We start from the raw sequence: 27,946 nt of genomic DNA on the forward strand, positions 1-27,946 counted from the left end.
GAAAGATGGCTGGGGGTTGAAGCATGAAATTTAAGAGCAGAGGCTCAGGCAATGGGGCTTGTCCAGCCCACAGAAGAGAACAGCAACTTTCCAGTTGCTAAGTGGAGGTTACTGAGAAGATAGGGTTGGGCTCTGTGCCAAAGGATGAGAGATGAAGGTCATAAATAATCAGGGAGGCTTGGGCTACATAAAGGAAAAGGAAAAAAAAAAAGATACTATGTGGACAATTAGGCAACAAAATGGTTGACGTAGTGGGGTTTTGCAGTCTCTGAATGGAGGATTTTAAGACTAAAGTGTACAAAGACATAAAGCAACCTGGTCTGGGATTTGGTGAACTCCCAGAGTCCTTTACATTCAGTTATTTTACGATAACCTTTAAGATGGATCTTCTCCATTTTCTCTGTAGAGTTTCTTCTATTTAATACAGTTTACAGTTTGTAGACTTGAAGACACTGCAATGTTCAGTCCACAGACCAAGAAAATTATATAAAAGGTTGGCTCCCAATTTTAGCTAGACACGATCTAAGACATTTTAAGCAAAGACATCAAGAGACAAGATGCGACGACATCTTTTATTGTTTTTAATTAAGTGAATTGATTAAAAGATCTGAAATGTTGTAAAGCAATATACATACTGAATAAATAATATGCACAGAAGAGTCATGTCTACATTGTAACACTGGCTAGTACTCAGAATACTTAAAATAAATCCAGTGACATTGGATAAAAGTCCATAAAAATGCTATCCTGTCTTCCCTTGTATGAAATTGTTCAAGTATAAAAAAATCCAATACAGTGTAAAATATTAAATTCCATTTCGGTCAAGAATAAAAATTGCAAGTATTGTAGTTTCACAGGACAATGTAAAGCAGCATTTCCTAGCAAAGGGAAAAATAGTCAGTCTACATACAGATGAGTGAGAAAACTGCACTAATGTACTTGAGAGGTCTACATGAAGAACTATTAGAGGGAAAAAGAATGAACTAGCAATATTTAATGTAAAAACCTAAAAAAAAAAAAGTGTTAATTTAAGAGTACCCTCATACAGTGCACATACTGAATTTAAATAAATCCAAGTCAACATCCTTAGTTAATTAGGTTAATATTTAATATGCTACATCTAAGTCTACTAAATAATTTATGCCATGAGATGAATACATAATTATACAGTGTCACATCTAAAGTTGCTTTCTTTAGAGCACAGCATAGTAAAACTTTCAAAATAAATATTTCTTTTTAAATAGCATAACAATTAAGGCACAGTATAAATCACATACCATTAACCCTTCAAGAACTGCAGTCTTGGTAACAAAAGTTGCCTTGTGTAATGTACGTTCACTAATAAATATTTTAAATATAGTCCTGAAATAGATATTAAAATCGTACAAATGGTTTCAGAAAAGAAAATTCCCTTAAAACAGTTCTTAAAAGTTTTAATTCATTAAGCTTCTTCCTGCCTTTATTCACAAGTTACGAATAGATGCAATAAATAGAAAGAGAAGGCTGTTGTAGTAAAGGGCTGATCCTATTTTAGAATCAGAATAGCTGACACCAGCAGTTAAAGTTTCCCAAAAGTGAAACAGGATGGGGCGAGGGATTAGGATGTGACAAGCTCATCACATGAGCATGAGTGATGTGTTCTGTCCAGAACTGTCTGTGTTATTGATTGTCTCTACAGCTGTTGCACCCCTTACTTCCACATCACTTGCTCCATAGTTCCACTCATCCAGAGGACAGATAAGAAAATAACTTTGGTGCCTGTCCGCCATCTTACTAGCAGGCCATCTTCCTTGGGTTGTTCGATGCCCGTTAGTGAAACGGTGGGAAGATGCCATCTCACGAAGACAGCTTCTGAAAGCTACACAGGACAATCAGTGCTTTAAGCTTGTTTCCTCTTAAATGGATAAAGGTTACATATTGCTGACTCAGTTTTTTCCCCTGGTTCGAACTTTTTGAATATCACTTTCTCACTTATAAAAGGCAGTTTTGCTTCCCTGATACTGTAAAAATACACCTTTGCTTTTTTGGTTCTCGTTTCTTTTAAAATACAAAGTCCCATTGCTACTCCTGCCACTCTTTCATGACAGTACAGTATGTTTTCCCCATTTTCTTCTGGATCGATACTTGAAACTAGCCATGCCGCACTACCCCTCCCCTCTAACAACAAGATTTGGATGCATACTGTATGAAGACAGTGGAATAAAAACTCTTTAGTTTCGCAATAGCGTCGCTTTCCTTAAAGCTCCTTAGTTAACATCAATCGTCTCTGATTAACTACTTATACTGGAAGGCCAAAAAGAGGAAGAGAAAGAACGAGCTTCCCTCGGGAGTCCGTCTGCTATTGCATACGATCCGTCTGCAGCTGTTGGGGTTGGTACTGGCCAAAAGCCGCAGCCGCCGCAGCCGCCGTCCCCGGTGCCGCTGCGGTGATGGGCTGCTGCACCGCGTAGCCGTAGCCCCCCGCCGCCACGTAGCCGGCAGCGGCGGCCGGAGAGGCGGCGTACGGGTATTGCTCATAGGCGGCCGCCGCCGCCGAGTACTGGGCGTAGGCAGCTCCGGTGTAATCGATGTAGGGCGTAGTGGAAGCGGCGGCTGCTGCGGGTTGCACGTGGGGAATTACCACTCCGGGCTGCACAAAAGCCTGTGGATAGACATAGTGAGCTGGGATCCTGTTGAAAGATGGGAGAGGGAGTCAGAGGTGGTAGGCGAGTTAGCGCCTAAGCGTCGTATCCATACTCCGAAGTCAGACAAACTCAATTTAGTTGTTGTTATGTGCATAGGGTTGCCACAATAACTGGGTGGAACAGACCGGTTATTGGTTGGCCTGAAAACATGAGTTGCTCTGAAGCACAGCCTTATAGCCGAGTTAAACAGGAGCATTTAATGTTGCTTGAGGATGTTACGTGGGATGTTATCAAACCCTTTAGAAGGCCCAGGATTACTGATGTCAGTTTAAGGCAACTCTGAAGGAGCAGGCTCGATTGCGGCATTTGTTTTTCAAAACACCTCAAGTGGTTTTCGTGATCCTGCTTGTCGCCGAACTACTTGCCTCTTAGTGAAATTATTTCCTGTGAGTACTGTTATTATTAGTAACACGGCGGTTTGACAGCCTCGCTGTTTGACAATGGCCAATAAGGCAACAAAACAGCTTAGCCTTGTTTACGTAAAGTGTTCTGGGGGGGAGCAGGAAAGAAAGGTGTATTGTGGCAACCCTACTTAAGTTGCTATGCAGACTCAGCACACATTAATTTCTCTGCAACCTCAGTCACCCTTATTAAAAATAAGAATAAAAACAAAAACAAAAAAAAACCAAAACAAAAAAAAAAACCAACACAGGCGACAAAAGAGTTTAAATAAAGTTCACAAGTGTGGTAAACACAGCAAGAATCACACTTTCCAAACGAACTATAGTGCAGCTCACTCCGTCACAAGAGGCCATTGAGGGAAGCTACATAGATGCTATTAAAATCCATAACAGTGACTCCTAAGTACATGTGCATCACACTTTTAAAAAGTTCATAAGGACACAAGGGTCAAACCTGTTTGATTATCAGGCCACTGCTGTCCTGTTTTGTGCCAGCTTGTTTATTTCTATGCAAGACATACAGCATAGAGTTTTTTGGAAGGTGGGAATAGGATTAAGTCTAAATAGATCTGGTGCTTAACAAAAGCAAAAAAAAAAAAAAAAACAACAACCAAACAAGCAAACAAAAAGACCAAACAAATGTATGGCTTAAGCAATAACCATTCTGAACAAATCAGTACACACACTTTCCCATCTTCTCCACAAGAGAAGTGTACACACAAATTCATCTCAAAATTGTGTTTGATCACGTAATACAGTTTATTAAAATGATGCATCTGATATAATTTTCATTTAAAATCCATAGCTCTGTCTCACATCTGGATTTTCACTGAGAAGTCCTTCACATTCTGAACTCATTTCCAGAAAGTGAGTTTTTATAAACTCGTGTAAAACTGCTTGTGCAAATTTACTGCTATTTAGTAATGAAATTTACCTTTACAGACAACTCTGAAGACTGCACCAGCCTTTTAGTGCACTGTAGCATAGATGCAACCTGCAATAGTACACAGTGTCCTCCAACTGTAAGTTTTAATGGAAAGCTTTTTTGTTTTTTTAATTTTTAAAATGACATCAAGATTTACCTAAATGGTCAACAAGGAAGCATTTCAATCAGAAGGGGCACTCTCACCTAGATTCATAGCAAAGAAATAGTATAAAATACATGAAAACCAGACTTTGGAACAGCCTGGTTTTCTTTTTTAAGAAGAAGAAGAGCTCAGTGGCATGAATAGGAACACTGCACTCATAAAAACCCAGCGTGTCAATGGAATTCACTTCCTACTGTATGAAGGGAGAAATGGAAAAAAAAAAAAAAAGAGAGAGAATGACAAATAGGGACGGGAAAGGAAAGAAAGCATGAGATAAAACAGTAAGTTGGGTTTTTAAAACTCACCTAATTTATGATGTGATTAGCCAGAACTGCATTTGAAGCATATTTAAGCTGGCTCTGTGCATTTAAATACACATCATTACCTGAGCTCCCCATACAAGATGGATGAGCAAGAGCATGCGTTTCATATTGGTCACCAGCCAAGGAAAATTTCAATAAATATAACATCATGTTTTTAAGTATTAAATAAAGAGGGATGAAAACGACTTTAAAGTCACTGAGAGCCCCTTCTGCATCGTGTAAGAGCCCATTCAACATCACATCACAAGAATTTTTATGTACGGCATTTATGACATAGAATGGTCCTAACAGAAATGGTTCAGCAAGAAGGCTTATCTAAGTGCTCGTGTTGTCTGCAACTGATGTTACTAGAATTTTCTTAGGACATTAGGACACTCGATCGGATCCTTGAACAAGACAGAAAGATACATGTGCTCCCACTTAAACTCTTATGACTTGTTTCATTAAGCCAAGAAACTAACAGGTGGTGAAGTTATGAAACATTACCCGTTTGCCACATCTTACCCTACAACAAACATAAACCCCAGGCAGGCTCCTCACCACCGTGCCATTTCACACGTGGTGATTGACAGCGTAAGCTGCACTGGGGCTATTTTTGATCATCTGTCATGCTACAACTGTTTTGAGTCGAGTGAAACGGCTTTATATGGCCAAAGTCAATTTCTACCTACTGCAGAGGCCAGCACGTGCAGAGCCTGGCCATTCAGAACCCAACTGCTTTTAGTGCTCTGCCAGGTCAAAAGTTGAAAAAGCAATGCCTAATGGTGCTGGATATCCTTAGTGTCAGTAATTTTAAATAAAAGCTAATGCTTTGTTCTTGAAAGTAAGAGTGTGGGAATTGCACATGGTTTGAGCTTTCTTTCCTGACAGTAGTTTTTATTTTGGAACACCTATTTGTTGTTTTAAGCTCTTGCACTAAAGGAAAAGGAAAGCCACATTTAACTTTAGCAACAACTATAGCTTTGGGATATTCAAAATGAAATGACTCCACGCTGCCGTGTGCCTTACGACTTCCCCTGTTGTTATAACAGAAGATGTGTTTTTAACTAAGACCTCCCAGAATAATCCTACAAGCAATAATAAGGCGACAGCTAATTGTTTTAGAGGAAAGGACAGTTTAGACTAATGCAGAGAGCTGTGTCATGCAGAAATTCAGCCTTAGTAACACATAATTGAAATCTCAACGCTACACTATTGAGAAGGTGGTTATTTAACTTTGAATGACATGTTTTGCTTCAGACCATGGTAAGGTTTGGTGAGCATCATTACCAAGTAGAATTTAGTCAATGAACAGCTTCCCTGATAATAAAAATAGGTCACAGAAGCATCAAGGCATCCCCTTAAGGTGCTCCCTTTTGAATTTGCGTCTGGTAACAGCAAGAGGACGTTTAGCAATCTGCAGGTTCACTTCTGACTGTTCTGGCTTCATTCCCTAGAGCCTGGTTAGTAGTAGTCTGATACTATACAGGTTTCCCGATCGCAGACTAAAAGAGGGCTTTTCCTTCTCTCTTAAGGAAGGCAGAATTGCCTGGCTGGAGACAGAACTATAGGAGACAGTAACAAGCAGGCAGTATCAGCTCACCATTTGATAGCAGCCTTATCAACTTGAGATTTAACTCTGGTCTTACTAGAAAGAGTGGGAATGGGAATGCCCTCATTTTGATTGAGGTACTACAAGTTCTAGAAAAAACCAAACTCTGACAGAACAAGTCATGTCCTACACCGGTCCCTATGCATAACCCCATATTTTTCCTCCATAATATTAAAATAAAAATTATGTAAGCAAAATGAGAAAATCTGTTTTAGGAGACAGAGTTATTTTTCCCTCTCCTTAAATTCCTATTGAATTCAGGGGTATTATTTCAATAAGCAATTCTGAAAACAGAGCTGTAGATAACCAGCCCTGTGACCAAACAGCTTCCTTCATGCAGTGAAGCTAACCTAGTCGCTAGCTCCTTCCACTGCAATAAGAGCTGTATTTAATTTGGAATACTGTATTTCTGCATCTTTTCAGTAATTTGACATACTCCAGTTATCTTCAGTTTCTTGCTTGTTAGGTGGGCAATCATGACAAAACACTGACCATCCCAGAGTATGGCAGCACCTTACTAATCTGCATTCTGATTGATAGGGAAAAACAAAATAAAACTTTTGCAGCTTCTATGGAAGAGTTAGCAGAGGGTTGGTAATGAATCATTACTACAATCCATTTAACAGAGCATATTAGTAAAATGTTTTTTTTTTTTTTTTAAAGTGCAACTGCATGGGAGGATGAGAGGTTTTAAGGTGTGCAATCCATGCAGTATCATCTGAGAGTGAGCTCTTAATAAATGTAGATTCAAGCACTGAAACAGCCCAGCAGAATTGTCAAGGAATATAGAGAACGAAGGTTTTCATTTATCCTAATGAATGCTGTCCTTCCTAATTTGAAGTACATCCCTTAGAAAATACACAGGCCATTGGAAATTCCCAGGGGGAAGCAGGTTTAGTAATCTCCTTTGTCTGTACATAGCAAAAGAAAGGCAAAAAGCAAGGATTAAAAATGACTAATTTGATATATACACAACCCTGGTACCAACATTCCTCTCCTCAGATTTATATACTTTGCATTAGAAATAAAACCTTATTCAGCCTGCTGGAAGAATTCCCCTGACCTAAGCAAGATTTCAATGATCTATTGTTGGCTCGGGGTAGGGAAAGCAAGAAGGAGCCCTCCACTTGCACAGTGCTTTCAGCAACAGATTGCACAGGTTCTCCTTTTCTGTTATGCTCAGCAAATACTCTCTCCACGGCTGCTCCCTGGGCAGTTCACTGGTTCCTCTTTGCAGCAGGGCTGTAGCAGCTCTGCAGACCACGCACTCCACCTCCTGCCCTCCTCGGTGCTGGCGTCACACACTGAGCACCGCGCACACACTGCCGTCCCCTCACACTTCAAACAAGTCAAACAAAGTACAGCAGAGGAAGAAGAAAAAAAGACAGAAAGTTTTCCACAGCCTCCCCAGGTGTCTCAGGAGAGCAAACGTTCTCCTCTAAAAGCGCATAAAGCTTCTAGGAAAACTTTTTCCTACAGTTACCTACAGGTTTGATGAAGCAAACTATTGAGAAGCTATTCCTGCTTGTGGCAGCTGGGTACACTGCATGAAGCTATTCTAGTTGTGACACATTTTCCCTACTTGATTGTTAGCTTTTTCATTAATTAGCCAAATGCACTGTTTTGCAATGAGTTTCTCAGCCAGTGCGCGTTAGTGAAGTGACGCCGTATCGGAATTTTGAAGCAGACCTCACCTCCTAATTAAATGCCTACAGGAAGCAAGAGTTAGAGATACTTAGGAACAGTATAGTCGAGTAAAGGAGAAATGTGCTACGTATTAAAGTCAGACCGAAGGAAAAGATCTCCAATTAGAAAGCCCAACAGGACGCACATTGTTAATAAGGAGCTCCACACCCCTCCTGAGAACAACCCCCCCCAGAATTATGAACATGCAAGCAATATGTTGATTCACTTAAAGAAAACCAAGAAGTCACACCATTTAGCACTCACTACAAAATAAGGTTAAAAAAGTCACAAGCTACAGCTTGAAAGCAAGGAAACAAAAAAAGGCCCTTTGCTCCCCATGGCAAAGTCACTCCTCAACAACAAAAACAAAATTAAAAAGACCCCGCCCCCCCCCCAAAAAAACACTTTCACTACAGCTCTTTCGAGTAAATAAAAGCACACAGTTTAGCTATCAACACCACTTCATTACCGTAATAAATAAATGAAAAAAAGCACACGGAGGTCTATTGACTATATGAAAAAAACATACATGCATCGTTAATCACCATTTTAGCTTGTTTGTGTTTGAGTCTACTGGTTACAGAGTTTAATTCCAAACAGAACTATTCCACCTCTTATCATCATATCCTTCTGATCAGTTATCTTAACTGTAAACGATCCCTGTCAGATTAGAAAGAGATAAATAACATTGAGTCAAGCTGAAAAAAGAGAAACGGGGCACAGCAATCTTGCATAAATTCATACCTCCTTGTTTTATCATAGGGTCATATGGGACCGGGCTGCTTAGGTGGAGGGGACGCGTCCCACACAACTTGACTCGGCTACAGCGTTCAGAACGTTACCGACAAGGAGAGCACAGTTACAGGCATACGTTTGTAAGTCTGCAATCTGCAGTACTGCTGCTGTGTTTATAAGGATGCTAGTGCCAGAGGCCTTCAAGGATCATACTTTTGCAAAAAAAAAAGAATTCTCCTCCCCTGTTTGAGGTCCCATTGAACAGACTTACCCAAAAGGCCTCTGTATGAGAGCTGGATGAAGCTGCTGAACACCAAAGGCAAAACCTACCAAGGAAAACACATCACATTCTCCATATGAGTTTCCTTTGGCTATTTGCCACACACACGCACACAAACGCAGGGTAACGGCCTCCAGTGGTGATGTCTCTAAGGCTGGAGAGCCACAAACCAGAAAGCAAAACACATCGGTCCCTACACACACACGCACACAGACATCCGTGCAGAAATTAAAACAGTGAAGCTCACGCTTCCCTAGTGGTGTTTAGAAGAATGACTCTGGCTAAATAACCACTAGAAAGTTTTCGTTAACTTTTGATTTTATGCTCCATTCTGGTCCTTACTGTCCATCTATATATGGCCCTTTTTAACCATCGGTGTATCTGTGCTGTTTTTACAGACTTAAGCCTTAGCCCTCTCCACATGAGGACTTAGCAGGGGTTCAAATCCTTGACTTTGCTTCTGCTCTCCAAATGCCCAAGCACAAAATCCCTTTCCTGTGTGGGCACAGAACTGCTCACAGCGCTCCCTGGGCTCAACACCTTCAGAGCACAGACGTTTACACGCGCCGTGCTCAAAGCTCTCTCAGGGTGCGAGGCAGCACTTTGGGAAGTGGCAAGGACATCAGATTGGCTCAGATGTGGCCTTGGGAAATGCTATTTTATTTTAAAATCCTTCCCATAGCTCCCATCTGTTTTAGGACTTTCCTTTAAGATACTGTTGGTATTAATAAGACCACACACACTCGAAGCGATTCATTCCCAGGCCACTCTTTCCCTGCAATGATACTGTAAATGGTCAGCTCCTCAGCAATGGAAATAGCCAATGAAGAATCTGAACTGTGCAAATCCTCCTGGAGAACTTGGGATATTGTATCTCCAGTTGCTTTTGGTGCTTAAACAAATAACCACAAAGTTACTGCGTGCTGCCTTTAGAGACAAAAGCACACCTGGCCCCCCAGTGCGCTTCGGGGGAGTGTGGCCCAGCACTACCTTTCCCAAAGCTCAACTCCCTTCAGGAACCCAAGGTGCACGCAGGGCCGCGTCCTCACCTGGCTGCATGATCCTCGGCTTGGCACCCAAGTACGCCAGGTTGACATTGGCCTTCCTACCATCGATGATGGGGTTGGGGTCCTTACACGCTCGTTCGGCAGCGGCTCTGTCGGCCATGGTGACCTTCAGGGGCGAGGCTCCGCGTTAGATCTCTCCCTCGGGGCGACTGGGAGAAGTCCCCCGCCCCGGTTCAGCCACCCGGGGTTCCCCCCGCCTTGCCTTGCTGCTCCGCGGCAGCCCGCAGCCGCCGAGGGTGCGGGCCGAGCTCCGCCGGCAGCAGATAACCCTCGGCGAGGCCGTATCAGGGAGCAACAGGCTGGGCGAGAAGCGACGGGATTCGCCCTCCATCTCCTTTTTCAGTAATCCTCCCCCCGCCTCTCTCCGAAGTGCCCAGCAGGGAGGGGGGAAAAAAAAACCCAACAAAACAAAACAAAAAACTAAGAAAAGAAAGAAAAAAAAAAGAAAAAAGAAAGAAAGAAAGAAACGAAGGAAGGAAGGAAAGAAGGAAAATCCTCCAAACCCTCCCGCTCCCCACGCAGCGACCCCCGCAGAAGTTTCTCCCGACGGCGGCCGCAGCCGTCCCCGCACTTACAAAGCCGTATCCCCGGGACTTGCCCGTCTGCCGATCGGTGATGACCACCGCCTCCTCGATGTCGCCGAACACCTCGAAGTACTTGCGCAGGCTGGAGTCGGTGGTGTGGTAGGGCAAGCCCCCGACGAAGATCTTGGTGTAGGTGGTGTCCTTCTGCGTCGTGTGCATCTTCCGCCCGGCCCTGAGCTCTGCACCCACGCGTGGCCGCCGGGGCGTGCGGGTCCTGGGCGCCGAGACCCGCTCCCAGAGTCAGCCCTGTTCTCCTGCCTTCTTTTTCCTCCTCTTTGCCTCCCGTCTCCCCCCCGCCACCCGGTCACGGCGCGGCTCCCCGCTGCTTCTGCCCGCCCAGCTGCCTCCTGCTCCGGGCGCGGAGCCCCGCAGCCCGCGGGGGGCTCGAGGTAGGTGCCGGGGACGGGAGGGGCAGCGGCCGGGCAGCGGCCAGCCCGGCGGAGCGGCGGCGGGCGGAGGAGCGCTAAGCGGCGAGTGGCCTCCCCGCCTAAAAGCCACCGGGTCGGGCACTCTCGGTTCCTCCTCCTCCTCCCGCAGGGGCGGGGACCGCGGTGGGGCGGCCCCCGCTCTCGGCCGCGGCTCGGCCGGGGCTGGCACACAGCTGGCGGCAACAGCTGGATGCCGTCGGAACGGGGGCTGCTGCCGGAGGGCCCGGCGGGGAGTCTGCGCGTGTCCCCAGGCTTGGGCAGATAAGCAGTGCCGGCGGGGTTGTGGGGTCACCGCTGCGAGCCGGCAGCCCCCAGATGCTTACATCCCAAACCAAACGCCGGCGGTGACCCCCAGCCGCATCACCTGCCTTACACCCCAAGATGGAAAAGCCGGGGCCCAGCAGCATTTCCATTACTACTGTTATGGTGGGGCTCGTGGTTGTTATTGTTCTGCACGCAGAGCCAAAGCAATTGGTAAAGCTGCTTCCCTCCTCTTTTTCTCCTCTTGCTGCCTCGGCCCTGTGCTGTGCTGAGAAGGATGCGGCAGAACAAAAGAAAGGACATGGAGGGCTGTGGGAGCTGGGGGGCAGGGAGGCTCACAGGGAGACAGGAAGGATGGGAGGAAGGTTACAGATTGGAGAAACATGTGCACATGTGTATAGACTTCTGAACCGAACCCTTGTGGTCACAAAGCCTTGATAAGTGCTAGTGCCTCTATCTCCTTGTGCTTCTGTCTGTTAGACTTTCCCTGTGAAGTCCCCTCTCTTAACATAAAGGAGCGAAGCACTGGTTTCCAGAAATGATTTTCAAGAACTTCTCAGTCCCTCTAGTACCAAATGTTACCCATAATGACATCAATCCTAGTCTTAGGCCCTGCTTGCCCCATATCTAACATTGGCTCTGCAGTCGTTGTACTGGTTCTAATGGCCTAGAATGTGCAGCACCAGGCTGTGCTGTCACTAAAACTAACCCCAAACCCCACACCATCCTTCAGATTCTGCAGATTAAACAATCTGTGTTATTATGTTAGAACTAACTGAGATTTAAGCTCAGCAAACCTAGCAGGATCCTGAGAGATGAAAGACTGAGAGAGATGAGACTTTATAGCCTGGAGAAGAAGAGGCTCAGGAGGTATCCCTTCAGTGTCTAAATACCTAAAGGGAGGATGCAATGAAGATGGGGCCAGGCTGTTTTCAGTGGTGCCCAGTGCCAGGACAAGAGGCAGTTGACAAACTGAAGCACAGGAGGTTCCCACTGAACACCAGGAAGAACTTCTGTGCTGTGTGGGAAATGGAGCACTGGCAGAGAATGCCCAGACAGGTTTTGGAGTCTCATTCTGGACATGGGTTTGGGTACTCTGCTCTAACTGCTGGACCAAGTGGACCCAGAGGGCCCTTTGTCACTTCAACCATTTTGTGATTCTGTGATCCAGACATGAATGTTGCTTTTCACTTCCTGTGATTCCAAGACATTAACTTTGGCCTGAATCCAGTAAGGCCATTAACTCTGCCCCAAGACATCTCCCAGCATACTTCTTATAGTGGTCTGGAACCCTCTGTTAAACACAACAAAGCCAATTCTGCTCTGATGGTTAATTGTCACCATAAGCTCTGGCCCAGTGACCTCAACTTATGTAGTAGTCCTACTCAAGGTGTCAGCACCGTAGAGCACTACAGCACACTGCGTAGGAGAACTGTAAACTCCTCGCCCCTTTGAGGGCCAAATGGATGAACTTCACCTAAAACCAACCATAGCATTCCCTGTCCCTTTCTGTGCCCACCACCCCTGCTTGTCTTGTGATGTCTGCAGGAATGGAGAATTAGCCTAGTTTTGTAGTCATTGTAGTCCATGTAGTCATGGATTCTTGCATTAAGGCCAGAAAAGTAATGTTTGGCTACCCCAGAAGTAATTGCAGCTCTATTAAGGAATTTGCCTCTTTCATTCCAGACACCAGACTTTTATCTTTATTCTCTTGCCCATCAACTTTTGATTGCTATAGTGTGATTTCTTACAGCTAACTACATCATCCATCCTCCAAATATTGTCAGCCTTCTACAGCCACCTAATGCTAGTAGATCTTCAGTACAAAGCTTCCTTAAAGCCTCAAAGCTGTCATCGAATCTGATCCAATAGAGGGGTTTTTGGAAACAAATTTTCAGCTTAATTGGCCTGTGGGATCCAGTAACAAATACAGTTTGTTTACTGTAATTGAGCAATGACTTCATATTGTCAGCGCACATACCAGACCTGCGGACTTACAGACTTCAGGCATAAACCGAACACTCACACTGCTTTGATATCTTTAATCTTGGATCTCACTTCAGCAAATGAATCCTTTTCCTATCCTGTTTGCCCGGGTTCTCTCTCCAAACCTGCAACTGTCTGCTGTATAGCTAAGAAATCTGTCCTTACTTCTAGCTGTAGTCACTCAAGAAATTCTTTCCTTCCCACAGTCCTAAGTGTGTTGCATCTGCAGAGGCAGCACTCCTCTTCCCAGTCTTCTAGCCTATAAAGCCTGTGGCAACAGATGGAGCTGATCAATCTCACCAGTTTCAAGCTGTATCCACAGCCCAACACAAAACTGAGCCCAAGTGGAAGACTGGAGATTTTGGCTGACTGAGCCCAGAACAGCTGGTCTTCCATGATCCAGAAACAAAACTTAACTTTCCGTATCTATATCCCAATAAAGGGCAAAATTCTTATATTTAGACAGGATTCATCAGCTGGCCCTTGTAGCAGCCTGAGTCTGTCTGTCACAAATCAAACACAACCACAATGACATAATTAACTTGAGGTCCAGGAAGCATTTCTTAAGGAAAAAACACACCTTAATTCCCTCTGATGTCTCCACTCTTCTTACTGCTTTTGCAGCCCTTGTGGGTTCCTGCAATGAACAAGCCTTTTCTGGTTCTTCTCTCCTAAGGTACACGTGATTCCAAGCAATCATAGCCTTCAACAAGGAAAGGTAGCTCTCACAGCAATAGACCTAACTTGCACTACAACACTACCATCATGCTACAGACATACAGACCCTACATGAAAATATATCTGAAAATATATCTTCACCTCATTCTGTCCCATACCGGTTTTAATTATGAGTTTAAAATTTAGATGAGCAGACCCTTTTAAAATGTTTTCCTAACTAATATTGCCAGCTTTTTCTACTCCGTTACCTCTTCTAATTCATCCATCTATCTTCTCCAAAAGCTGCATCTTTTCTTTCATCTTAATCATAGATTAAATCCTAGGCTAGTTATCTTCATTTTCCCATTCTCATTCTTGGTCTGTTTATCTAAAGCACAGCGATCCTTTCCTGAACCCATACAGTCTATGCAGGAGTTCTTTCCCAGCCAGCAGTAGAACTAGCTTTTCAACCTCTGCTTCCTTTTTGCACAGTAGCTCTAACTCTGCCCCATTCTTGAATTCTGTCACCTACCTCAGTCCTGCCTGGAGTTCACAAGGGCTGTCAATCTGAGCTTGTTGCAACGGATGCCATAATCCTGTGAAGACTGAGCCGAGGCCTTCTGTTCATCAGGACAGAAGAGCACAAATTTGTCTGGACAAACAGCAGGGTTATTTCTTTGTTCTGTGTGTTGAGTTCAGTTCAGAGAATTTGAGAAGCCAAGGGCAGAATAACTTCATTTGTTGCTGGATCCACGGGATTAATATGGTCACTAACAAGGGGTTGGAGCCGTGGGATCCAGTGCTCAGTTTGGGGTAAGGTGAACTGGGAATGGCTTTCATGCCACCCTTTGGAAGAGCCATGGTGCTCAACTATTTCCAGGAATGATTAGGGTATGAGTAGTTTTGTCCAGGCAGAAGTGACAGACCTAACCACAGTTTTGAGATAAAGAGTTCTGGGCAGGAGGTGCTAATAAACTTATCTGGATCAAAATCAAGAGTGGAGCTTTAAGATACTTCTGTGGCAGACAGTGAGCTCTGGGCTTGGTCAGGATTGAGTTTTGGTGGCCCCTGCAGGAAGGAGAAATGACCGCAGATCTTCAACCCTTTGTGTTTTAGAAAGCAGCTATCACCCGTTGCATCAGCCTAGTCCTCTCAGGAACAGCTGAGTATATGGTTCCCACAGAATTCAGAAATAAACTCAGTGTTCCAACACCAGTTCTTAATCCTAACACTAGCCTTGATTCAGTAGAGTGAGCACAATTATCCAAGCCCAAATTGTCACCCATTACATTTTCTTGTTTACTAAGCCTCATTCTACTCAATGGCTCCTGCAGGCTTCATATTTAATACCAGCAGTCCTTGCCCTTCTTTCCTAATCTTGAACTGAAACTATCAGTGACACCACATCTTTTGCCAACCATAGTATTCCTAGAACCACAATTCTATCATCTCATTTCTCTCACATCCTAATGCCAATCTTCCAGCTAGCCACAGTTTAACTTAGGAGGTGACTGCTGTGAGTATCATGTGCAATCTCTCTGATACCATCCCTTTTCTTCTTTGATATTTCTTCAAAGATTAAGATGATCACACAATTCTCCAAAACTTAGCTTTTCCTAAAACTAAACACTTAATGTAGCCTTAAGATGCTCCAAAGCAATTTTCATATTACTTCAGCATATTAACAGATTCTCTTTTCTAAAGCAAGATGATGTCCCTGGCCATTAACAGATGACAATTCCAGTGAAATTCAGAAATAAATACAGTACTCCTGACGATTATTTCCTGTAGCCCAACCATATCACTAAGATAAACACAAGAATAGAACCCCTACCATTGAGGGGTAACCCCTCAAAACCCAGTTTTTATCCTTTCAGTCCTGCCAGGATTAAACCTCTTCCTACTTTGGTGATTCTGACATAATGTAGGATGAACATTTCCAGCCTTTGGATACCTCAGGAATTCTAGCCTAAATCCCAGAGAGGTGCTGCAGCTAACTCTCGTGTGTTCAGTATTGTCAACATGAGCCTGTATTTTTGCACACCCTATGAAAAACAAACACAGCCCTCTGACTCTCACAATGGTGATCTTTACTATCCTGTGACCAAATTAAGGCTGATTTGGCATTACCGTACCAGCCTGTATCTTATTTAAGCAGCTATCAGAAAATAAAAGATTTTCAACTCTTTCTCAGTCTTAATTGTCAGTTTAACTCCATGCTTCCCAAAGGGAGGTGACCTCAACCATCTGGAAATAAATTCAAGACCGTCTGAATACAACCATGTTCAGGCATACAATGTGTGCTTCTCTCCCAAACTGTACCCTAACCCCAAATTTTGAGCTAGCCTTAATCCAAGGAAGCTGACTACAAAACTCCGGAAGGGTCAATCCTTATTGAGAGGGCATCAATCTCATAGATGTTCTGGCCTGATCAGGCCTTGTATCTTTTTGCTATAGGTGTCGGGGTTCAGCACAGAGAAGCCTGAAGATGTCCTGTGGAACCTGTAGGTATCACAGGAAACTGATGTAGTTGGATGAATTCTGTGATGAGGATGACTCTGGGGTTAGCTGTTGATTGATTACTGCTTACCTGACTACACTGCATGTATGACTAAGTTTGCAGTCAGATGAGTGGCTTTGAAGATTTAAAGACAAGGATTGTACTGCATATGGTTTTCTGCAGTGAGGTCTGTGGGCAGATACATCATAGCTATTATCTCAATTGCTTGTAATAATTTGTATTTTACATTTGTGGAAGGGTCACTGGGATGACTCACTGCTAGGGATCAGGTTGTAGCTTTGAAATGCAAGTGTGGAAGAAACACATATATTCCTATATCCTCCAGATTTTGCAGTAGTGATGCCACTGGTGAAAGTGTGATTTTTCAAGCAAGCAGCGAGAATGTGGAAAGACAGATCTATGGAGAGCATTCCTGGGAGAGATGAGAAACTGGGATCTGTAGGGCATAGAGAGGTTTGAAAACTGAACCTGGCTCAATCATATTTCAGTAAGCTCCACTGTTATAAAACCCAAAAGCAGTACCTGTCCATTAGGTGGCTATTCTGGCATTTTCAGGATTTCAGTTTTGAGTATAAGTAAAATGTAGGCACCTTGGTTCTGCTTCACACTTTGATATTGCTGTGAATCTCTACCAGGCATGTAGATATTGTTGCTGACTGCTATTGTGGCTGAAAAACGCCTCCCTAATAATTTTAATTGTTATTGTAAGTGTATCTGAAGCTATACATTAAAGAGCAGTCTAGTGTTTCTTTTGGAACCTAGTAATGTGACTTCATTGGAGGAAACTGCAATAGCTATCAGTTACAATTAATTGTTTTTACTCAGATATTTTGTGTTTTTGTTGTCGAGCTAAGATAGAGTAGACAACTTGCCAGCTTACCAAATGTTACCATTCGGTGGTATCAACCTAACTGTATCATCAGGCTTTTTATTTATTTATGAACACCATATGCCTGTCATGTCAAAAAGTGGTGGATGTCATGTGTTCATTCATTAGGCTTCTGAAAATAACAAAGACCCCTGATTATATTGCACGCCATTCATTCTTGCTGGCGCTTGCTTCAGTAAATAAGAAAGGTCGTCAGAACATTCAGTTCATCATGAAGTAAACACACCCAAGTGAAATTCCAAAATTTCCCTGTGTATTTATATATACACGTACACACACACTGATTTGCTACTGCCATTACTAGAATGCTTACTGCCTAAAACTCCATGGGTTTTGAGCAGCGCTGAAAAGTAATTATTTTTCTGTTAAAGCAGTAAAGATGATCAGTTTGGACAGTGAGACATTTCTGCTGAAGTTCCATAATGCCATAGCTCTGTGAAAGCGTTCAGCTAATTACATCAGCCATGGCTTTGTCTTCTAATCCACCAACCACATCCTGTTACAGAGAGGACCAGCGTGTCTCTGCTCAGTGGCTTGGGCAATACGTTTGACTGCACTGGGAAGCATACCGTACAGTAGTAGGCAGTGCACTCTCATGTTCTTGAGAAACTTAGAAACCTCAACGTCCTCATCATCTTCTCATTCTTACTGGTGTATAGTCCTTATCTATGATTACTTCTCGAATTGTCAATTTCTGTTAGAAAAATCTTAATTGGTAAAGCTCCTACTATGTCTCTCCTGGCAGTATGCCTGTTAGAACAGATTTCACCATAGGATTTTTTTTTTCCCCCTGAAATCTATTAATCTCACTGTTTTCCAAAGTCTCTTTCTCTGTAATATCTGAGCACTAATCAGCATGATCTGTCTACCATAAACATCACTACTCCCAGTTGCATCACCAAATGTAGAGCACCAAGGGCAGTTTCAATCTGATGTGGCTGTTCTTCCCTTTCAAGGGCAGTGGAAGAGCTGACACAAAATTTCAGTGATTCAGCAAACAAAATTCAAAGCTTGTGACACTGTGTATGAAAGACATATTGCCTGTATATAAGAAAGTAATAGGTATGTCAGATGAAGCAGAGGTGAATGATAACTGTACGCAGAATGTTGAATGCATCCATAAAGGGTTCTGCAAGCACATGCTGGTGGTAGGGGAACACATGGCAAGGCTTATGAATACAAAGCATGAATGCCATACTGAGTAGTGCTTCCCAGTGCTACAGCAAGATCTGAAGTTGTACAATGATGGTCATATGCTCTATGAATGGAGGGAAGCTCTCACACTTGCCATATGAACAAGTAATGTGAGGAGAACAACAGTTAATAATGTCAACATCAGGGGAAGGAATAAATGTAGATTTGCAGACTAGCTGAAGCTTAGAAGTGGAGGTGTTAAACACCAGATGTATTTGTCCTGGCCACGGGCAGCTATGATACAGAATCACAGAATGACGTGGGTTGGAAGGGAGCTCAAGGATCATGAACCTCCAACCTCCCTGCCAGAGGCAGGGCCGCCAACCTCCCCATTCAGTACTAGACCAGGCTGCCCAGGGCCCCATCCAACCTGGCTCTGAATACCTCCTGCCCTGAACAGGGCATCGACAACCTCTCTGAGCAGCCTGTTCCAGCACTTCACCACTCTCATAGTAAAGAACTTCCCCCTGACACCCAACCTAAATCCTACCTCCCTCAACTTAAACCGTGTCCCCTTGTCCTGCTGAGGACAGGTATCTAGAAAGTATCTAACAAGTCTGCAAAACCATATTGAATTTTGCTTGGCATAACAGCTGGATTACTCTATGAGAAGCACAACCCTCTCTATCCAACTCCTGCACATCTTTAAAATGTCTTATACCCCCCTCATGTTGTTATTTGGTGGAAGAACAAGTGGTCAGAGCTGCCTGCTAAGCCATATACATGTAGCCTGAACTGATAGACCCATATAACTCATGGCTTGCTTGTATTTCATACACAAAACAAAAACTCTTAGTAAAAGAATATCACCATGAAAAAATTCTCTGCCAGTCCAAATTGGTGGATCTCTGCTAAGGGCAGTGAAACAAAACCCAGTTACATCACGTTGAATCTAGACTTCAGTCAAGATAAGCAGGAAAAAAAAGAAACACAAATACTAGGATTCTGATGAAAGACAGAAGCCATTAAGCCCTGCTTAGTTACTATTACAAGGGATTAAACAGACAGTTGATGTAGAAAGCAGTGCACATATATTGGTAGGATAGTAGAATAGAAAAAGAAAAGGCGATAGGTGGAAAAGGAAAGAGAAAAGTGGATAGGTGGAGAGAAATACAGAGAAAAGGTCATTCAAACACACTTTATTCCCTTCAGTTCTTAGCCATGTTGGAGGAATGCTTCTGGGGGAAGTTCTAAGTGAGCAACTAATTACCTGTCACGTGAACATCTCAGTACTGCAGCTCTGGATCCAGGAATCAACTTCTGTGTGGTTCATGCACTCTCAGCCCTCCAGGGAAATGACTTGCACATTCCTGTCAGAGAGCTGAAAGGCTCTAATTTATGGCCTGGAAATACCACATCCTCATTTGCGAAGTTCAGCCCAACACTTCTTTTTTAAAAGGACTTAGTTCCTCTTGCACCGCTTGTCCTGGGGAAACCAAGCTTGCAGGCAACTTAACTTTCATCTAACCACTGAGACAATCAGAGCAGAGGTCCAAAATGTGCCTTTGCCTATGTCACATTAAGAAGAAAAGGAGGGTTTTAGTGTTCTTCTGTCCTTGCCCAGGGACATATCTGCTAATCCCAGCATGAAGAGAGAAAAAGAGAAGGATGAGCTGCTCCACTGAACTGTCCTCCACTTTCCTTTGAAAGCATCTGGGGTGTGGAGAAACATGGAGGAAGAAGGGAGGAGACAAATTTGTGCTCTGTCTTCTTCACCTGAATATAAGAACCCCTTATATTCTGATTCAGGCACTCAAACTAGAGCTTTACAAGTGCTGGAAGAGAGTTTGGGAGGGCACAAGCATCCCACTTGCATGCTGCCTTCTCAGGACAAACAGCATCTTGACAGTCTAGCCAATACTGAGCCAGAGAGTGGTGTTGTGGGAATACACAACTGTTTTTATTACCTCAGCTGTGTTTTCTGGTCCAAAGGTGTCAAATCTTGCCATCAAGTATTTTTAGCCCAAACTTTTTACCATTCAGTCTACTTTACAGGCTTGGTTTCTTCGACTAAAAATAGTGCCAAGCCAACAATAGCTTTTAGGTGGCTCTGCTTTTTGGATTAGGTGCCATTTGTTAAAAAAAGCAGTGACACATGACAGCAGTTTGGTGCCTCCATTCCAGAAGGATCTCACGGGGATTGACTGGCCTGCACTGCGTCCCCCCACCTGCTGCAGTGGTACAGCTAGTTCTGCACTGTGACACAGCATTCCTCTCCTTCGAGGACTGTCAGAGCAGATTATCTTCTCCAGTTCAGAGATATTATTTTTCTGGCTGGGATTGAAAAAAAAACCATTGTTTCTTATTTCATTTTGGTAGGTAGATTTAGCTATGTTAGGATTTGGCCAGAGCCCCAAAGTGGAATGAGCTTCCTGCTGAGAAGAACCAGGGTGATTTTCTTCATTCTCCCCCAGAAGGTCAGGATTTCTGCAGCACACGGTGCTGGTAAGGTGACACTTGCAGCACACAGCTCTCCTCCTCCCATCTTCCTTCCATGTCTTCACGGAAGTGACTCAGGAGGGAGGCGTGCTGCAATTGCCATTGCTTTCTGTATTCATCCTACAAAGCTGAAAGTCAATTTTGTCAAAAAATTTGGTTTAACCTGCAGGCTATAGCTTCAAAATGCACAGTAGATTGTTGGTTTTTTTTTTGTTTTGTTTTGTTGGTTTGCTCTGTTTATCAGTGGAAAGTCAAGCAAATTACACTTTATCAATTGCATCTACATCTTCATTTCTGCAACCAAAAAAGTTTATGTGGGGTTTTTAAGCATTCTTGTAGCCTTTATTGCCCTCATTCGGAAAATGCATGGCTTTTGTCTTTAACAAGAAGGAGAAAACCCTTCTGACTTTGTCATGAGGATAAAAATAGTACTGTTTGGCTGGCTTGTGCCATTAGACCCTCAGTCTTAACTTTCACAGTTCATCTAAGGTGTGAGGTTATGAAGCAGGACACGGAAAACGTGTCATGCTCTAATGCCTCCATTTTCCCCTCTGGAAAGGACCTTTGCTAAGATGCTACAGCTGTGAGCGTGCTAAGTTAGTGCTGCAGAAAAGCTATCACGTTGCCTTTTGGTTAGCCATGCACAGGGATCAAGGTGGATTTAATTCCACTGAGGAATTGTCGTGGATTTGAAAAACAGACTCTGTCAACATGAAACAAGTTAAATGTTGTGCTTATTGCTTATAGGGGTTAGGTACAATGCTTGGATTTTCTGTAGGCTGTCTCTTTCGCCCTACAGCATCTAATCTACCCAGTTACCTTTTGTCAAAGTCTATTCATTTGCCATGAAGTTTACCAAATCAATACTTTTTAAAATCAGTCTGAGGAATAATTTTTCTGAGATTTGATCATTTTAACAAGATCTGCTAAAGAGTTAAATGAGGTCAGATAAGCAAGAATTAATCCACCAGTTGACCCAATCTCACAGACATTGGGTCCTGCAGGTATGTTGTGTTGCAGCATCTCTCCAGGGAATTTGAGAAAAAGTAAGAAATGCAGGAGTGTTATCTGGGACCTTGGTGAGGACTGTGCAAAACTGACTAGCTGCTGGACTGTACACATTCTGCCATTAGAATAGACTTGCTCTAGACAAGATTGCCCCAGTTCTAAGTACAACAGTAATTTAGGAATCTAGAATCCGATATCATTGAATCAGTATTAAGAGAAGAAATTGGAATCCTGCACATTGGAAAACAGGATTTTGATGCTCTGGCTTGCTAGCTATTGTCATACATAGACTGTCATCCAGTCCATATTATGAGTTGTATTAAATGAAATACAAAGGCAACAAAAACTTGGCATTAAATATATATATTTTTTACTTCCCTGGGAAGAAAGCACATGGTTGTTTCAGCCTATCAACTATTTCTGTGGTATTTATTTTTCTCTGTTCATCTTTGAAACTCAGGAAGGAAATAAAATACCAACATAAATAAATGAAGAAGAAGCTTTCTCAACACCAATAAGCTAGACAAAAGAAACAGAACACGAGATAATGTTTACTTATTCATGATATCTTCATGAATGCCATACTTCAGAGGGAAAGGGAGATTTTTGTTCACGTTTGTCTCTCAAGCGTGTTAATCGGGTTTTATTAAAGTGGGGATGAGAGAAAGCTAGCTTGAAAACAGCTAAATGCAATCCAGATTAGAAGTTCATGTGAAATACTGGAGAGTGAGAGGAATTGTTTAAAGATGGGATGATATGCAAGGGAATAGAAAAATATTTTCATATTCTTATATAAGGGGAGGGAATGTTTGTGAAAGGATGCATGGGCGTGTGGTAGAAGTAGTGATTCTGTTCTTAGGGGCACTTGGTTCAGATCCCTGTTCTGTAAAAATGTCCTGTGTAAGTTTCAGTGGTTTTGTCTGTGCTGCCAGTCTATCTGATAGGCGTCTTCTGGGCCCCTAGAAAATAAAGGAATTCCCTGCAATGAGTTAAGTACATGCATAAGTGCGTTTGAGAAGTCAGAGTATTTCTGTCATTCAGATCCATTTTGTCTGCTTCTTGCTGTGACTGTTCTGTGTTAGCGTGTTGCACAGCGAGCTCCTCCATGATGCTGTGACCCTGGATGTGTCAGGAAAACAGTCCTGAAAGTTAAAGCTAGGTATTATGCAGCAGTTTTCTCACCTGGCTCATTGAGATTTGACAGAAAAGCATAAAAAGATTAATGCAGGGAAAGAGTCCCCTGCACTGGCAAGGGATAAACTGAAATGTCAGATCAGTCCCAGCCAGCTGACACTTCTCAGAGCTCTCTCCTTGCAGTGCACTGCATAGCTGCTCTCAGTACAGAGGTCTGGGAGTCCGTTTGTGTCTAGCCATCTTAAAGGCTATGTGGAGAAAAAGCATGCAGCATCTCATAGGATCAGGTTCAAAACGCAGTCACTAGAGCCTGTTCACTGTTTGTATGGTCTGGCTAATGTCACTGCAAGTTACCTGATAGCAGCTCTTAAAATGCTGGCAGTTTCCATGCTGCTAGGCAAATGAGACATGGAAGAATTAACGTATATATATGGTCAATAACACAATATGAAACAGTATGCTTGTATTTTTCTTTGAATGAATTCCTCATAGATCCTCTTCTGTCCTTGGGATTCCTTTGTGTTTATTTACATTTTCATTATTCCTTTTTAAACACGCACATTAGAAAGCAAAACATCAGATAACACCACAGTGTAGCTGTAACCCATTAACAAACAGCCACCTCAGGGCTGGGCGTACTCTCTCAGTTCCCTGTCCTACTAAGCTATTCAACCTTAAAAGACTTCAGATTTGTATGAGTCTTTTACTCACACAGGGAAGCAAGATATTTCTTTAAGAGGTCTGGTAGCCTTTAATTTTACTAGAAATACTGGCTTTTTAAAGACTGTATTAATAAATACAATGCAAGAAGCCGAGCTGTAAGCTTAGGAACCAGCAGCAGCTGGTGCAATGGGTCCTGCTGCCATGGGCTGCATGTGGCTGAGAGGTCATGCATTTCCTTTGCTATCCTCAGAAGGGCCAGGAGGGGCTTGAAAGCTGAAGATTAGAGGGTAGTCATGGCAGCTCTATCGTTTTGTTCTGGGTTTTCTAAATGCCTCATCTCAATAGCTGCTTTGCTAACTTGAGTTTCTTCCAATAGGTGTAAAAAAAAATAAATCTACAAGAAAACCCTCAAAGCTCAAAATGAATGCAGTGAATTTGCAAATCAGAGACTAATCGTGCATTTCCCTTCTTCCAGCTTCTTCGTTTTGCTCCGCCATAATTTTGGTCGTGTGAACAGTGTAGCTTCCAGCCATCTGATAACAGTGACTTAAAAAGGTGCCCATTGCTGCTGAAGCTTCTCACACAGCTGAGGCAATCACAAGTGTGTGCACTTTTTGGTTTCCAGCTCTGATGTGGATTCTTGCAAAAAGAGAGCAATCTAGCTTTTCTAACAGTAAGGACATGGAAAGGATCTTTGTTCTCTACCAGTGACCTATTTTCATGAAACTTAACAGTGAAAACATACCTCCTTTGCTACATTTGGTTAACACTGAATAAGATAGATTTCTAGTGATTATGAGGAGAAAAATACATGGACAGACACATGTTCTGATCACACACATTTGGGGCCCCTGTTTCTAAAAACAGGAAAGTAAAAGCAGATTGGAATCATGCATCTGTCCTGTACATACCATCCCATTTGGCAGTGTGAAAGGCTGGTGTTTGTTTGAAAGCATATTTAATATTTGGTTTAATCTACTCAAGAAAAGAAACGAAAAAGACAAAAAGAAAAGAAGCTCGCACAACCGCTCAACATCTCTGAGCTCCACACAAGCGCAGAGAAGCTCTTGAAGCCCTCTGAGGTATCCACTGCCCACCAAAGATTCCCTGTCCACAAAGCATGGCCTTCCCAAAGCTGTGAGGAGGTTGTGGACTCATTTGGCAAATTTAGCAACAAGGCATAGGCATGACTTGGACATTTCTACTGTGTACTGCACGTAGAGTCTCTCTGGTGTGATTGACATGGCCAGGAGTGTATTCTGCAGATGGGGCTGGCAAAGCATCAGCACCTTTTATTTTCTATTTTTGCCTGGTGTGGACACAAGGGTCAGCCAAGACTGTCTGTTGAAAACAACAGGTTGTTCTTTGCCGTCATTTTTCCAGCCTTGCTCAGCTCAGTCAGTGGTGGAGGGGTCACTTTAATAGCAAAATGCAGTCAGCATCCATGGATTCGCTATCCGCTCAGTATCCCAGAGACTCTCAGCACACTCGTCAGGAATAGGAGGGGGCAAGATGAAGGGAAAATTGTGGATCCTGGTTTCAAGATCTGCATGATTTTAAACTAGTGTGAGATGCTACTGGAGAGGAATCTTTGTCTAAAATACTCAGGCTTCAAGTTTATCTTACTCTGAAGGAAGATGTTCAGTACAAGCTAAAAAGCTCAACAACTTTTGCCATCATAAGGAATGTGGGGAGGCCATTGCCAATCAGCAGCAAAACTACATCCAGGAAATATTTATTGCCATGGCGACCATATTAAGTTGATTCCTTTTTCTGCTGTACAGAGCTGACTTAATTAATTCAGATATGTATAAATAGCTTCCTGTAGGGCCAAAACTAATGGCTTCAAAGTGAAGTTGCGCAGGCTTGGTGCAACTTTATACAGACAGATGGAAACCCTACTTCAACAGAGGAGTTGGTGTGAGCATACAGCTTTTAGTGCCATGCTGCATTCAGGGTGGCTGCGTGTGTGCTTAAACTCACGTATGTGCTGAAATAGGTTGCTGCAGCTGATTAGCGAGCATTTCTGTTTTAAACAGCGTGTTGTGGTTTGATTAATTTTCAAAGACTGGTGAAAATATGTATTTGCATCATTAGTCATACTAAGAGAGGTCAGTTGCTCAGAAGTTGCTGTGAGAGTCGTGGAAAATCTGGGTATGTTCACCTTTGGTGGATTCATCTTCTCCTCACTAATACTCAGCCTCTGTGGGTCGTCCTTGCTTCCTTACTGTTGTGTATGCTGGAGCCAGTGAAATTGTTGAAACACATGCAATTTATAATAGTCTAAATCAGACTTTTTTTCTGTGAGTGGGTAAGTCGAGCATGCAGTGTGTATAACCACCAACATTTCTGGTCCCTTCAGTAGGAAACTGTCTTGAAAACTTAATCACAGAAAGATCTTTCAGCCACTCAGCATCATTTGAGTAGAACGTGAGTTCCACATCCATTGACTCTGTTGTCCCAGGTGTTAATTCTGCTTTGTAAACACAATCACACTGTCACTTTAGGGAAGAGAGGCAAGAGGAAAAGGTTAAGGGAATTACTATTCCTGCTGCTTTTCAGAGCTTTCATCCCCTCCAGTAGAGCATGGCCTATGCAAATGGGTTGCTCCACATTTGGCGTGTCAGGGGGCATTAGCCTGTTGTCCAGTGTCAGGATAGCAAGGAACAGCTGAAACTGGGAGAACAGAGAGGGAAAAATCCAGAAGCATCTTAAAAATGACAGTGACACAAATTGCCATCTGCAAAGACAACGAGAAAACTGGATGTTTCTTTAACATCCTTGCATCATCTTCATCCACACTCCTCTTCCATTTTTTCAGACCATACTTTCTATCTGACATTTGACACCTTTTCTAGCTTTCTTTGCTGTTGTTTTTCTTTTAAGCGTGGCTTTAGCATTGCAAATTGATTTTTGTCTAAGAGTGAGAATGCAGGCGGTATCTCTACAAAAAAAAAAAAAAAAAAAGTGCTGTTTTTGTTGTTGTTTGGTTGGTTGGTTTTAATGCACCCTGAGGTTATGGTTCTCATTTTTTCCACCCAGAAATTACCCGGTCTTTGCTATTTTCTTAGACTGATGGAGACCCAGGCTTGAGGTGCTTCAAACTGTGTACAAAGAGGGGAGTCAAGAGACCTGATCTTCAGAATTTCCTCTATCACCTGCAATAGGAATTCATTGAAAACAGCTAAGATGTCTTCAGATGGTATCAGCAAACTTCCCATAGAAAAATTTAAGCCATGGAGCCCTTGTCTCTCCCTGCAAGGCAAGACCTGGTCAGAGAAGTTTCTGGGACAAAATGCCCCTCCTGAAGCTGGTAGGCCCATGCAACCTCTTGACGGGAACAAGATCTCCTCCTGCATCATTTATTTTGGAATATCCATCAGCTCCAGAGGCCTGCTGTCTGCTTTCCTTTTTGTAAGCGTCTGTGGGCAACTTCTCTTCATTTTTCCATGCAGAAGTGTTTTGGGAAGGGCAGCAGGATTCCTTTTCCATGGAGGACCTTTTCAGAAAGGACCAGCAGTCTCCCTGGAGCTGGGGCAAGGAATAGGAAAGGAGTCTTGTCTGTCTCCTTCCTGTTCCATCTCCTGTCTCATAGGAACATGCACAGCAGCATCTCCCACAGCAAGAATCTTTCTAGGGTGATCATTTGACAATTTTGAGCTTTTCCACTTTGCAGTCCTCACAGTAGTTTTTCTGAGTAACAGTTGCATCAAACTTTGTTCAATTAAGTAAGAAGTTCAAATAAATAAGATGCTTTTAACCCATAAGTTCATGTCCTAAGAGCAGTGATGCCATGACAACTAGCTGATTTTGTCATCGGGGCCATATTTATCAGAGATTGGGAACTTACCCCCAAATAAGGCAATTGATGTGCAAAGGAAAAGTCCTCTCCTCCACATCTCATCACACCTCTGAGTGAGGAGGGCCTTTTTGTGCCAAAAGAAAAGCCAGATACAGTCAAATGAAGGAGGAAAGGAGTGGCATTTCTCTGCCTGGGAAAAGCCAGAAAAGGACATGCTGGAGACCCCTCAGGGCAATCTCAGAGGGATTAAGCTGTAGTGTACAGAAAAACCAGAGCTGAACCTGGAAACATGCAGCTCCATGAAGCATGGCTCCTGCGCCCTGTGTGCAAGAGGCTGTTGTCCGTCAGCTAATGCATAACCCCATGCACAGTGCTGTGACAGCTGTTGGAAACTGTTATGTCAGTGTACCTTTTCTGTCCCTTCAGGAATAGAAGATGCTGTGCTCTTTTGGATTTCTTAATGCCCTTCTTAGTCTGGATCACAAGCCAGTGAGACATTGATAATTTTAACCACAGACTGCATGA

The 27,946-nt window shown here is 43.1% G+C and overlaps 1 protein-coding gene and 1 long non-coding RNA gene across 4 annotated transcripts; both read right to left on the reverse strand.

Annotated features, from left to right (window-relative positions):
• Positions 1-558: 558 nt before the first annotated feature.
• RBM24 (RNA binding motif protein 24) lies at positions 559-10,923 on the reverse strand. 3 transcript variants are annotated; one of them, XM_052697848.1, is made up of 5 exons: positions 10,431-10,923; positions 9,838-9,961; positions 8,780-8,834; positions 8,518-8,594; positions 2,407-2,641 (listed from the first exon to the last, which is right to left on the reverse strand). In XM_052697848.1, exons 1-5 carry the CDS (start codon positions 10,596-10,598, stop codon positions 2,514-2,516), a joined length of 552 nt encoding a protein of 183 aa, XP_052553808.1. In that variant the 5' UTR covers positions 10,599-10,923; the 3' UTR covers positions 2,407-2,513. The 3 variants fall into 3 exon arrangements, with proteins under 3 accessions (XP_052553805.1, XP_052553808.1, XP_052553806.1); XM_052697846.1 differs by lacking the exon at positions 8,518-8,594 and adding an exon at positions 3,540-3,591 and having other exon boundaries at positions 2,407-2,669; positions 10,431-10,922; XM_052697845.1 differs by lacking the exon at positions 8,518-8,594 and having other exon boundaries at positions 559-2,669; positions 10,431-10,921.
• Positions 10,924-11,766: 843 nt separating this feature from the next.
• Positions 11,767-15,104, reverse strand: LOC128087878 (uncharacterized). The gene is made up of 2 exons (XR_008210050.1): positions 14,304-15,104; positions 11,767-13,751 (listed from the first exon to the last, which is right to left on the reverse strand). It is a non-coding gene; the product is annotated as an uncharacterized LOC128087878 (long non-coding RNA).
• Between the last annotated feature and the right edge of the window lie 12,842 nt (positions 15,105-27,946).

This window comes from Tympanuchus pallidicinctus, unplaced genomic scaffold (assembly GCF_026119805.1).
Source record: "Tympanuchus pallidicinctus isolate F22 unplaced genomic scaffold, pur_lepc_1.0 scaffold31, whole genome shotgun sequence".
Classification (NCBI taxonomy): Eukaryota; Metazoa; Chordata; class Aves; order Galliformes; family Phasianidae; genus Tympanuchus; species Tympanuchus pallidicinctus.

What these genes read in the sequence shown, in the direction of transcription:
- RBM24 (XM_052697845.1), bottom strand. Translation starts at nt 10,598, where the DNA reads ATGCACACGACGCAGAAGGACACCACCTACACCAAGATCTTCGTCGGG. An exon ending in AGTCCCGGGGATACGGCTTT is followed by an intron (nt 9,962 to 10,430) that starts GTAAGTGCGGGG and finishes TCGCCCCTGAAG; the next exon opens with GTCACCATGGCCGACAGAGC. An exon ending in CTCATACAGAGGCCTTTTGG is followed by an intron (nt 2,670 to 8,779) that starts GTAAGTCTGTTC and finishes ATCTTTCAACAG; the next exon opens with GATCCCAGCTCACTATGTCT.